General features: G+C 46.6%; 1 protein-coding gene across 1 annotated transcript in view; it reads right to left on the bottom strand.

Annotated features, from left to right (window-relative positions):
• Positions 1 to 12,971, bottom strand: part of INO80 (INO80 complex ATPase subunit) — a 1,945,052-nt gene that overhangs the window by 557,157 nt on the left and 1,374,924 nt on the right. The window contains exon 27 of the mRNA XM_069637507.1: positions 8,500 to 8,627. Coding sequence (XP_069493608.1) covers positions 8,500 to 8,627 — 128 coding nt within the window. The remainder of the gene's footprint in view (positions 1 to 8,499; positions 8,628 to 12,971) is intronic.

Below are 12,971 nucleotides of genomic sequence, written 5' to 3'. Positions count from 1 at the left end.
CGAATCCAAGAGAAATATTGGCCTGTAGTTTCTTGGATCCAAACACGCCCCTCACTTGAATATAGGGACCACTATAGCTGTTTTCCAGGAAGGTGTAGTTTCAATTATACTGTTAAACAAAATCAGAAATGCGTTTGTCCAATTAAAGGGGTCAGCCCTTAATGTACTATTATAGTCAGGCCGTTCGGCCCAACAGCCCTAGAGGGTTTGCTTAATCTAATTAACTCAGCCACCCTCTCAATGTCGACCCTCATTTCGGGAGCCCTCTAGAACTTCTACTAGAAAAACTACCTCCATAGGTTCCTGTTTTGCATTCCCTAGAGAATAAAGCTTGGAAAAATGAACAACCCAACCCTTCTCCAAAAGTGTACTCGTCTGGGATAAGAGTAAAGGAACATCGGGTTGTTATTCGTTGTCCAAAACGCACTAATATCCTTACTAATCAATATCTGGACCATACTTTCAGCGTCCCTTTTTGCAAGCTCTTCTTTCCTTTGTTTACAGAAATGTTTGTACCTTTGTTTTAACAGTCTAACTTTGTCTGCTAGTAGCGGGGGGACACTGCCATTCTGCCTCAATATTTTGATTTTACGCCTCATTCGTTTTTTCTTTTAGCGAGGGATTCATTACATGCATGCCGATGACGATACATTACCCTAATGCTCCCTCCTCTTAACAAGTTTGTCATTAGTTCCTCCACAGTGGAATCGAAAGGCAGAACATTAAAAACTGTCAGTTTCCATTCCAGTGTAGAGGACGACATAACCCACTTCAGTGAATCATTCAGAGAGTTTATGTTACGATGAGACCATCTGATTCCATTCTGCCCCGCAAGAACAGAGATCTGCCAAAGAACTTTCGGAATTCTGCTGCAATTTGCAATCAAACGGGAGCTTAAATGTGCCACTCAAAATACTATGATCACTCCAACAGTTTCTTTCTGTACCAAACTCTAAACAGGGGTCAAAGAGAGGTTGGCTCACAAAGATATAGTCCAATGTAGACTCACTCAAACTCCTAGACCAGGTAGATGTACCCCCCTTCTGTTTTAGAGTGTGTACATTTAGGAGCATCAACCCCCATGAGGAGTGCTTCATTAAGCCATTTTATTCCTTCCTGCGACTTTCCATCTGGTTTAGCCAAAATGCAGAACTGGTACCACCCAGTAGAAGATTTTTCAAAACAGGGAAACAGTCCACATTCAGATTCCCTGCGTAACCCCCCCACACCCCCGCACCCTCAACATCACCTCACAGAGGCCCCTCTTCAACTGCCATGGAATTATCAGGTCATTCAAAGTGTAAATGAACTCTCCCAACACTCCCATTCCTGAATGCCAATATACATTTACTAAGAGAATTGTAAATTTTACCTCCTGATCTACCACTTCAACAGCCAGTATACCGTAAGTGGAATTTGATATCTCCGACAGCTAGGCCCAGTCCAATACAGATGGCAATCACCATTCCACCTGCAGAGCAGCCCCCAGAGCTAGGTTTTGCAGTTTGAGCAAAGATTATATACCCATCTAGGAGAGGGGGTGTAGTAAGCCAAGTTCCCTGGAGGAAAATAACGGTGCCCTTCTTCAGTGTCGTAAAGGTTGTCACATTAGCTAACAAGTGGGTATTTCCCCCCGAGAATTCCAAGATAAAAAGTTTTAGGCAACCTCAGTATCAGCCTGTGAGGATGACGTGAAGGGCTCAAAGGGGGCTCCAGGGAACGAGGATAAACCTGCAGTGTCGTCCGTAAGGAGCTCGGGGGAGCACCATGGGATGGCGGAAAGGGTGGCAGAAGATGTAAATCAATCTATATTAACTGTGGGAAGGGTGAAGGAGAAATTTCAGCAACTTGGGTTTCAACCAGAGTGGCGGCATGATTTACGGCGGACTACAAATCACAGCATGCTGTACTTCAATCAGCACCCGTCCGTTTCAAAACTAAGAACACGTTTACACAGAAACAGCAGGAACACTTGGCAATTACCTTACATCCAGGGGAGTTGTGCATTCGGAACCAGGGGGTCCCAAAACAAGGAGGAAAACATGGGTACAAAGTGGGAGAAACATGGAACATGTAGAAACGGGAAAGACAGGTGGGAGGGTCCACACCCAGAGTCACGTAGATTGTGAGAACCTAGAATGGGGAGGGACGTGGAACATGTAAAACCTGCACTAACCTCTTCCCGGGTGTTCTCTTTTTGGCAACAAGTGTGCAGAGTGAGGAGTGGGCAGAGGACGTCAAGGGCTTTGAGTGGGCATACTAGCACAGTGAGCACCGGAACGAGGAGGTGCCTGTACGCATGCCCGACAGATTATCCGCACCAGAGGAATCCAGGAGAAGCGGTGCCCGTCAGCTGACCATATATATATATATTTTTTTTTTCCTTGAGCCTGGTTGCCCTGAAACCCTGAGAAGCAACAGGACACGGAGCCCAAAACAAAGGACTGGTTGATTATTTTCAGTTTTCTTTATATGAACATTTGGGCATTAGCTTGGAACACTGAACTGAGTCCTTCTGTGTGCCAAAAGGCTAAGCACATGTCAGGGGAGCCTATATGCTAACGGCCATGTGAACATTGGGGCACGAAGAGTCTTTCAAAGTGGGATTACCAAGTGTCCTGCCTGCTATATGTGACACTTACTCACATCCAACCTGCAGAGCGGAAAGCCGAACCGCTAATCCTTCGTTTTTTTTTCTTCTGTTGGACGTTTGCACAATACGGTCTGCCGTGTAATCTGTACTCCTGAATAAAGGTTTTCTGTTACACCTGCAAACCGTCTGAAGCCTGCTACTTAACAGCCCCTCCCCCATTGTCATTATCGTCCCTGTTTCTGCAGCCAGGCAGGAGCTAAATCTTGGCCAGCTTGCCATCTTACCCATTTGTTGTCCCCCAACTTAAAAAATCCCCTCTGTCCCTATTGACATTGGGCTGCCATACAGGGGCTTTTGTACAAGGTGAATAGAATTTGGTTTCAAGTTCCCTTCAATACGACACATCAAAGCCCAAACTCTGTAAATGTTCCCTTTGAGATAGTATCAGATCCATAACAACTCTAGATCCAAAAAATAGACGGGCAACTTGGTCTCCCCTCTGACAGGGAAGAACACTATCGATGTCCACCGATGGCAAGGATCTTAATAATGCAAGTTCACCAAAAATCATAAGAATGTTCGAACAATTTAAACACATAGGCATCATGTCTCCCAGGAGACTACATATATCAAGGACATTTCAACCCAATTGCGTCACCCTAGACAGACCCGGGCCAAATACAGGTCTAGCATTTGTGTTTTTGAAAGAGTCACAATTTAGGTAACTAGACAGAGGATTCTCCAAGAGTTCCCACCCTTGATAGACGGTGGGCACTGTGCGGTTACTCCAAACTTGGATCCCATATTTTAGATTTAATTTTAAGCAAGTCGTCCCTTTTCAAGGAAGTCTGCGAACTCAACTCTTTCCAAGACTGATTTCCAGCATGAGTAACTCTCCTCTGATTTCCGGACATATAAAGTTTGTCAAGTAGATTCCCCAAGTTGGTGTTTGCACCCTCCAGACGTGGGGGGCCCATTGTTGGCTACCAGCAGATAGCACACAGAGGGGAATATTCAGTCTTTGGTAAAAAGGTGGTAGAATGGTTAATGACAGTTCCCTACAAAGAGCCTCCCAGATTAATCATCAGAGGCATGCCAATTACTGGAAGAATATCTGACTTCATGTTTCCCAGAAAATTCCAATTTCCCAACCAACCTGTTGGAGCAAAGGACAGAGCCTTTGAAGATAAAGTACTGTAGATGTTACAGCCATTATACCGCCTATGGGTCCCTTTCCATTTCCAAGTGACTTAAAACATTTATGAAGCACTTTTACATCAGAGATAGTTGGTGAATAAAAGCTTTTTGACAGGTCAGCTTTGCCGGGGATGGCCCTTGCTCAGCCACACTGCCCTCCAGCAGTGGAGTCCGTGCCTGGGTTGGATTACTTCTCAGGACAACTGTTTTTTTTTTTACTCACCCTGTCAGGGAGAGATTTCATAGTAATGTCCTTGATGAGATGTTTTTCTGTAAGTTACCTTTCTGCTTTTTAGTGTTCTCCTGACTTAGCCTCTCATCCCCAGGAGATTCATCCAAGTGAGACTGTTCTTTGACCATTTTAGAACCTTCTGAGTCAGGATCATCAATTTGATCACATTCCTTTAAGGAGGACTTCGAGGGGCATTTAGGGTCAACCAGGTGGGAATCCTCAATCACAATTACTCCAACTGCATTGACATTGTCTGTTGGGTTTTTGTGGGTTTTTCCAGGATTGCTGTTGTACCGAAAGATACTATATGGCCCAGACATGCCTCCAGGTCTTCAAGCTTTATGCCATTTGAGTTTAGCATATTAGTATGATTTTTTAATTTTTCCTAGATATCGTCATAAAGATGAACAAAAGAACTTTGCAGCATATTTAATGCCGATAAACTGGGTAAGTTTGTTTAATTATATCATCTGCTTCCCGAAATGTATGATGGATGGGGGCATCATCAGTATGCTCTGTGAATTCTGACAGGATCAGGGATACTACACCAACTATTTCCTTGGTCATAAAATGGGTCAAGTCTGTTGGAGTCCCTGGCAGCGAAATTTCACAGCTCTGTTTGTTCTCTTCACTTGGCGGCAGCATATCCATGTCGACTGCCTCATGTTCAATAATACTAAGATCCGTTCGAACCTCCATCCGAGTGCAAGTTTGTAGCTCAAATTTCAGTACTAAAACCCACTGATTTTGCGAAGAAATCTGTTATTTTTTTACCAGCAATTGGAGATGGTATATGTCTCACCAGAGGGCTATGTGACCCTTTTGCATATTTTCCCAGTTGTATTTTAGGGATGCGCTGTTGTGCTTCATAAGTAGAAGAAGAATTGGCTTCCTTATATCTTTTCAGTGTAATATTCTTTATTGGGGCTCCAAATTTGGGAGACATATTGTCCTGTAAGGCCCTTCCAATACCAATAGGGTCATATGCAGCGGGGATCCCCGAACAGGTCATCAAAGAAGGGACAGCAATTTGTGGAGTTGGTTGTAAGATATCTGATATGGTTTGATTCTCAAACCTGTGCGAAAAGCCTTAATTTCTTTAGATATATTAATTTCTTGTACCAGCACTGGTTCAAAGGGTCGCTGCCCCACATGTTCCAGTGGGACAAGAAGTAATGTCACAGTAAGACCAGCCAGAACTTCACAGTCCCTTCCAGCTAGGTCGAAGAGTGGAGACAGGTAAGCCTTTAGTCCAGATGGCTCTTCAGAGCCTGCACGATTGTTGCACGCCGATGGCTTTGGCAAAATATCCCAAAGCGAATGTATCATGTAGCAAAGGACGCTGTATGACCAAATAACCAGAACAACAGTGCAGAGTATGCTGTTTCCTGGAGTGTATTTGTTGGCCCGACTCTGCCTCCTAAGACCACCAAAAGACCCTGTGCCGACTCTGCTACGCTCTGCGAGGGCCGGTGTATTTGAGGGATAGGCTCCTCCTCCTTCACTCGTCAGTTTTCAGTGTAGGCAGTGTAGACAGACAGTTAATTCAGTGTATCTCGCACAATCGCCGGCTTTCGCAGGAGAATGCATGCCCAAATAAGGACTCGCTCCCCTGGTCACAAAGAGCAAGGGGAAGGCCAACTGACAAAATAGTCAAAGGATAAGACAGACCTTGCGGAACAGCACTAGCCACAGTCATCAGCCACATGCGGCAAGCACGGTATGGCTCAGTAAAAGTTAAGAAAAATACATGAAAAAGCTTCTGCTGCCACCAGTCTAATCCTAGGCACAATGTCCAGTTACCAAAAAATCATTAAGGGATGTCTAGGGCCCGAAAACGCAAGGACCACAGGGCTCTGTACTGCAATGTACTTTGCACACTGAAATACAATTGCCAAAAGTGGCAACAAAAGCCATTAAACTAAAGGAAACAATTTTTCCCAGTACTGACTGTCAGAAGGACAGGTCAGTTTCCCGAGAAGGATGAGCTAAAGCAAAGTGGGCTGCAGCTGAAATCTGTGCTTCACTGGCAGAAAGTCGGGACAGGAGGATGAAACAAAAACAAAAAGTTGGAGGGTCCACAAATATAGAGGCAAAATAGCAGTAAGTGAAATTTTACCTAACACTTGGCGCCACACAATTGTACTTCATCAAAGTGCATATCGGGCAATTTGTTCTGCACATCGGCCGCAAAGCCGGAAGTGCTCAACCAGGAGTATCTCCTCGTTATCGTCATTCAGCCCTTGACTGGCCCACACAGCCTGCTGTGTCCAGACTGGTCTGCAGCACCTGGCATGCCAACTCTTTGCCATACTGCACCAATTCATTAAACCCATCTCTGATCTCACCTACAGGGAAGAGCTCTGCTGCCTCCAAAATCCCTTTCCACAGGCTATGTGAAAATGTAGCCAAGGCACAGAAGGTATTTATGCCTTCAGGGGCACATTACTCATGCCAAAAGCTTGTTGCTGAAAGCATCGACATCCTTCCAGAAACCGATTTGATGAAGAGTTGGAATATTCTGTCTCGTACTGCCGTGAATGCTTCTTTCTTTTCTTTTGAGGAAGACAAAGAGTGGCATGGGCCACTTCTAGAGTGTGTCCCTCTTGTGGGGGAATGTTTGTTATTTCTTATTCTCGCCTCACAAGCCTAGGCGTATTCCTTCTTAAGCATGGGAAGCTCGACACCCTTCCCTTCTTAGACAAGCTGTTCTGGAATGGGTCTCTCTATACTTCAGAAGGGAGCTGCCGACGGCCAATTTGGCACCGGAATCACTGAGAGCTTTGGGGTTGGTTGCCTGACATGAATCACACTCTGAGAATTTGTACCCAGTACCCAAACACCACATGCAGAGCGTGTGGGAGTCGGGTATCAACATCTTCAATATGCTGTCCCAACCCACCCAGAAGTGCTTGAAACCCGACTCTTTGATGAGCCTGGTATGTTTCTTCTCGTGTAAAGTGATGCAGGGAAACATTTCCCAGAGTAGGAAATGGTGTTTCCGATGCAGCGGGGTGAGCGCACCAAAAAAAGAAACCGAGGCCACTGTGCCACGGATATACAGCAGTCACTTCCACAATCAAGGCGAGGACCATCGAAGCGGATTGGCGCTGATTCACAGGATGCCCGCTTCTGGGTAAAAAGTTTCCAGCGCCAGGTGCTCTGGCCAGGATATATCTGAAGAGGAGGAATCTATGGGAAGACGCAAGTCATTAGAATGCTCCAGGTCTGAGGCCACAACAAATATTGCTTGAGATCAAGAACTTCATTTTAAGGGTATGCTGGCAACTGGTATAACTAGACCTGAAATGCGCAGGGTTTTATTTTGGGGATTGGAGGATTATAGACAGAGCACCACACTAAACATACTCGTGACTTCAAATCAATAAAAAACACATGCATGTAGTGCACTCACGTTTTCCCAGCCCATGCATGAATAGGTCATGCTGTCCTGGTTTTGTTAATTGCATTCTGGGACTTGAAGTTTTGTATTTTTTATTTTAAATTCAGAACTTCAAGTCCTCCGCATGGCACGGTAAACTTAAAGGTTTGCATATAGATTACTAGATGTGTTTTCACAATCTACTGTTAGTGAGATCCCCTGGAGCAGGTGTATCGAACCTTTTTATCTCCAGATGTGTTTGACTACAAACCCCATCAGCCCTGCTCAGCGTAGCCAAAGGTGCGTATCATGGGAGATGTAGTTCGAAACAGCCAGATCTCATAGCCCTGCCGAATAAGATTACTGTACAATTTAACAATTTGATTCTTGCTGCCACTAAACTGGTATTGCTCCCGATTTAAACAAAATTAGCCGTTATGGGTGTGGGAGGTGGCATTCATTTACTTTGTGGTCGGGGCTACCACTACCGTGTTTACATTAAGCAAAGGTAGTCACTCCACTTGTGTTGCTCGTCTACCCAGTTTACAAAAAAGTAGTGCAACGTTACTCTCTGCCTCACTTCCTTCCGACAAAATCCTGCCCTGTTCCTGCCTACGCACCGACCCATACTCAACCCCCCCCCCCCCCCCCCCCCAATACAAACCTCATACCTGGGTCCTGTTTTTCCATAGCCCAACACCGTGTTTTACAACTGTACCATCAACACTACAAGGAAGGGATCAGCATTACTTTCAGTCATTGTCCGCCACAACATGCCGCTGTATGCACCCCGCCCTTTCCAATTACCCACCATTCCCACCTCTTCACAAAGGTTCCCTTCCTTGCCGTCAAGGAACAGTGGTGGTGGCAAAACGTAATTCTAAAATGGAAAGGATAGAACTACAAATTCCAGAATTCAAAAAATAAAAGGAGACCAATTGCCTTTCTCAAGCACGTCATTGGGAAATGTGGGCGCTATGCAAAATATCAACGTATGCTGCTATGCTCACCTCCCCACTCGTGTTGCCCTTTTGGCTTTATTTGAAGGACTATCAACACTGCGAGAGGCAGCCATGCGTTTGGGGTCGTGCTTACCTCTAGCAAGTCGATCATTCGTGTCATCTGCGAATATATGAGAACTCTGTGTCCATGAGATTTCAGCCGCGTCAGGAGCACGTCCAGAGCGTAGAGCTTCCCGCTGTCGGTGATCAGGCTCTCTTTGTCTGTAAAGGAGTGAATGCAACAAGGTGCTTAAACAAGTACAACACTACTGCTCAACACGCTGTTTCGTGGGCTACGTTATTTAGAAAGTGCACAGGAATCTCAAAGCAGAGGTAGAACTAAATTAGTCCTTTGGGCTCGATTGCTGGTATTCCCAAAATCCCGCATCACTGCAAATTCGTGCATGCAATTTAAACGTCAGCTAAACTTCCACTTTAAGCATTACAGGTTATCTGGGCTAGGTGTGCAAGAACAGCTGTGTTTCCACACTGCGTACTGCGGGGACGCCTGCTGGCAATCCTTAGAACGTGAGGTGCAGCGAGAACTTGGTGCTTAGAATTAGTACTATCTGTGTTCTCATCTGCCCCCTCGCCTTGGGCGGTGCTTGGAGGCACAACATCTGTGCGTATTTTCTTTTACGCTCGAGGAACCAGAGGTTTGCCCTCTGGTTCCTCGATCGTAAAAGAAAATACGGGATCCCACAGACGTTGTGCATAGAGATGTGCTGAAACAAAGTTAAAACGTAGCTGCCACCGCACACCTCCTTCCCAGGTCCTGCATTGTGTTAACTGATTCATGAAGAAACGTTTGCTCATTCTGCAGCCCTCCACACATTCCCCCTCTCCACTGCCCTCCCCCAACCCCCCAACCCCCCAACCTGAAATAATCACACTGACTCGTTTGTGGATGTATAGGCCACAGTTGCTTTATTAAGCAGGAGGTAGCCTACAGGTGCTCCGTTACTCGAATTTGGTAGTACTGCTTCAGAATATTCTATTCTGAGCAGCACACCCTTACATTCCCCACTTTATGGTGAGCAGCATCCGTTAAGCAGAACTGACGCCGTTACTTTTCCGCCTTTAACTTAGCATGAACTCAAACTTGATGGCGGGAAGCCTCCATTGTGCGCAGCTGACCCCCGTCAACTTTTCCACTTTATTAACTTGTTAACTTGTACTTCGAACACTCCCCATTTCGGCACTGGCTTTATTTTCAGCTGGTTCCACTTTTACTACTTTCCCAGGTGCAGGATCATTAACCTTTTCACCCCGTCGCCTGCCCCCCACCCTTGCTCCCCGTTGGCCAGGTGCACATGCTCTAACTTTCCATTCACCAACCCGTTCCTAACCCAGGCCCCCCAGCTTCCCGGTCCCCATCTTATTCTCACCCCGGGGTCCTGCCACTCTCTCGCCTCCTCACCCCTCCCTCCCTAGGTACCTGACCTCTGCCCCTTCCACCCGGTCTCCAGGCCTACTACTCACTCTCCGTTGCTTGTGTGAATCACCCATTGTTGTTCCCCCCTTAGGTTTCTGTTCTCCTTCATTCCCCGTTGCACTTGCCCCCTGCCCTTACCCCTGTGGCTTGCTCCTCATTCTCCTGGGGGTTGTCCCCCCACTCTCCTCCCCTTTTACCCCCCAGTACCCAACCACTAGTTCTTTACTAACTTCCCAAGTAGCTGTGCCGCTTTCCATACATTTGTCCCCTTCCCCCTTTCCTGATTAACTGGATTCCCCTGCGCCCGGTTACCTTGTGCCTGCCACCCCAACAATTTCTAACAATTTGTGTTTTTATTCATTTATTCATTTACTTTGTTCGGCTGGGTGGGCGGTGGTTTCTTCCTTCTGAGGGCTGGAACAAGAGGCTGCTTTTCCCCACTTTTCCCTGCTTATAAGCCCAACCAACAGGGATGGTCTAGCTCGCCCCTTGCCCCATACGCCCCTTTTTCGCGCCTTGTTGTCCTGTCTCTCCTTTCTTCCTGGGCCTGTGCCTAGATAATCTGGAAGAGGTCCCCCTTCCCCACTGCCTGCCCTATAGGTGTAGAGGGATGGGATCCTTGGCCCTTGGCCCCAGGGTTGGCTGGTGGGGGTGTCGGCTACGTTCGCGTCTGCCTTTAACCCTCATTGCACTCGGCGCATCCCCAGGCTAACACGTTAATATAGGAGCAACAATTTCCTGTAAGAAGCAAGTTATATGAGAACAGGCCTTGCGCGACGTGCGTTCGAAATACAAGCCGCACAGTTTAAAAAGACAAACCAACGTTTGGAGTCTGAGACAGGCCCCCTAGTCAACAATTAAAGTCTTAAGAGAGCACGAAAGACATCGTAAAAAAGAGGGGACAAAAAGAAAGCCCTCATTAAGAAAAACAATTTCCTTTGCCAAAAAAAACGCCGAAGGCTCACCGTGCTCACGCCCTGAATCTGAGTATTGATTGGAATACTATTATGCAGCACGTTGAACACCATCACTTGATGAAAACAAAGAGTGCCCTGAAGACAGCACCAATGGGAGATGTTTATAGCATTTATTTGATTGCATCATAACCACTGAACATTGGTTCTAGAAACACACGTAGTGTGTTGGCACAATAGTTCTCCCTAAAAAGAGATATTCATAAAGGCAAATGTTTGATTGATTGTTTTCAAAGATTGACAAAATTAGAATTTTCCTTTTTGTCACACATATATATCTGAATGAAATGTTTGTGTTTTAGACACATGATTCAGATCAGTGAATCATGCTTAGGTTTTAAGCATTTGTTATTTAATTGTGTTTTTTATAAACATTAAAATATGTATATTTCCGTGAAATTCATGTATCCTCACATTAATTTATGTTAAATAGGTGTTTGTGAAAGTGTCAGTGGGACAATGAGAACGGCCTTATAGCTGGAAGGGAGGAAGCTGTTTTGGTGGAATATTGTGTACACTGTATTTGTTAGTCCTCATCCACACAGCCCCTAAAAAGAGGACTATACAGCTCTTTGTAGCTGACCTAACATCTGAACATCCATGCCAAGTGATGTCGCACAGCACAGCTGATCTGTGGAATGCTGTCAGGCCTCGGAGATGGGCATGAACAGCCCTCCCCTGAGAAGTGCACAGTTCTGATGCTGTTGGCTGAAGTGCCAAGGCTGCGAGAGGCTGCCATGCAGAGACAGTATGCTGTTACAAAATGTATTTTCTTTCCCCCTGTTCGGTGAAATGATTTGGTTTGTTATCATAAGTGGTGTTAATGGGTGGAGAATAATATGTAGCTTCTGCATTGTGCATAAGGATGAGCCAGGTCTGGGAGGGACAGAGCCGAATGCAGGAATCCCAAGCACTGGTGTGTGTTAGCATTACAGCGCTTTTCACCCCACTTCTGGCCTTGTGTATTATTGATGTCAGTTTGCTGAGTGCCTGGAACGCCTGAGACAGTGTGAGGGGGCTGGATGAGCACTGGTCTTGTGGGGAGCAGGACGAGCCTGTGACATTGAGCACCATACCAAGTGTGCATTCGATGCTCAGAATGAATTCACGTTTCAATTACTAGCACAGATATGTTTGATAAATTGGTGGTCATTCTTATGTTTCCAAAATGAACTTGGGGCCTCATTACAACTGTAGTGGTCTGGAAATAAGGGTAACAGTCGCACCGCACCACCACCCTATCCGGACCGCCGCAGTACAACTCTGCTGTTGGCAACGGTGCCAGCGCTTAAGTCTCCCCACTCCCATGGAGTCCTGTGAGGCTCCATGGGAATGGGGAAAAACATTTTCCGGTGCCTGACTTCCCGACCCGCCGAGACTTGTAATGTGCCAGTGGCACCTGGTAATTAGGCACCGTTAAAGGGCCTCATTACAAGTCCAGCGGTAACTCGCCCGTCCTACCGGCGGATTGCTGCCAGACTAACACCGTTTCTGCCACCTGAGATTCCGGTACCAGACATTACAAGTCCCGGCGGACCAGGATTTCAGGCGGCGGAAAGTGTAAGTTCCCATTCCTGTGGAATCCCAGAGGCCTCCACAGGAATAGGGACTCGTAAGCACTGGGACCTTTACTAACAGTTCCGGTGCTTCCATGATAACTGTGCCTAACGGGGCTGTTGCGCCCGGCAGGTCAGACTTGCCACGCACAACAGCGCCGGCAGGCACAATTGTAGTCTGCTAGTCCAGAAAGGGTACCGTTATGTAGCAATCAGCACCCTTATTTCCAGACCGGCAGACTTGTAATGAGGCCCAAAGTGTTACGAGTCTGGCGGCAACCAGCCGGTAGCACCAGCGGGTAACCGTCAGACTCGTTTTTATTTCTAGCAGCCACCATCCTATTCAGGGCAGCACATCATTCGACACTTGGCTCTGCCCCTCAGTCGCCACCCCACGAGTGGTAATCCGGCCTCAGTTCTGCCCACACCACTGGCAACCACCCCCCCCCCCCAACTGCCCACGCGCGAGGGGCAGAGGGAGTTATCCCCTAGTACATCTTGTCAATTTCCAACACTGCCAACAGCTTGTTACACGGGAAACTTGTGCAATGGTACAGTTCAGCCTTTAAAAAGAATGCCTGTTTTTTTTGTATCAGTGGTA

Source organism: Ambystoma mexicanum, chromosome 14 (assembly GCF_040938575.1).
Source record: "Ambystoma mexicanum isolate Mex_15411 chromosome 14, UKY_AmexF1_1, whole genome shotgun sequence".
NCBI classification, from domain to species: domain Eukaryota; kingdom Metazoa; phylum Chordata; class Amphibia; order Caudata; family Ambystomatidae; genus Ambystoma; species Ambystoma mexicanum.
The sequence above is the reverse complement of the archived record's forward strand: the minus strand, read 5'-3'. Positions and strand labels throughout refer to the sequence as shown.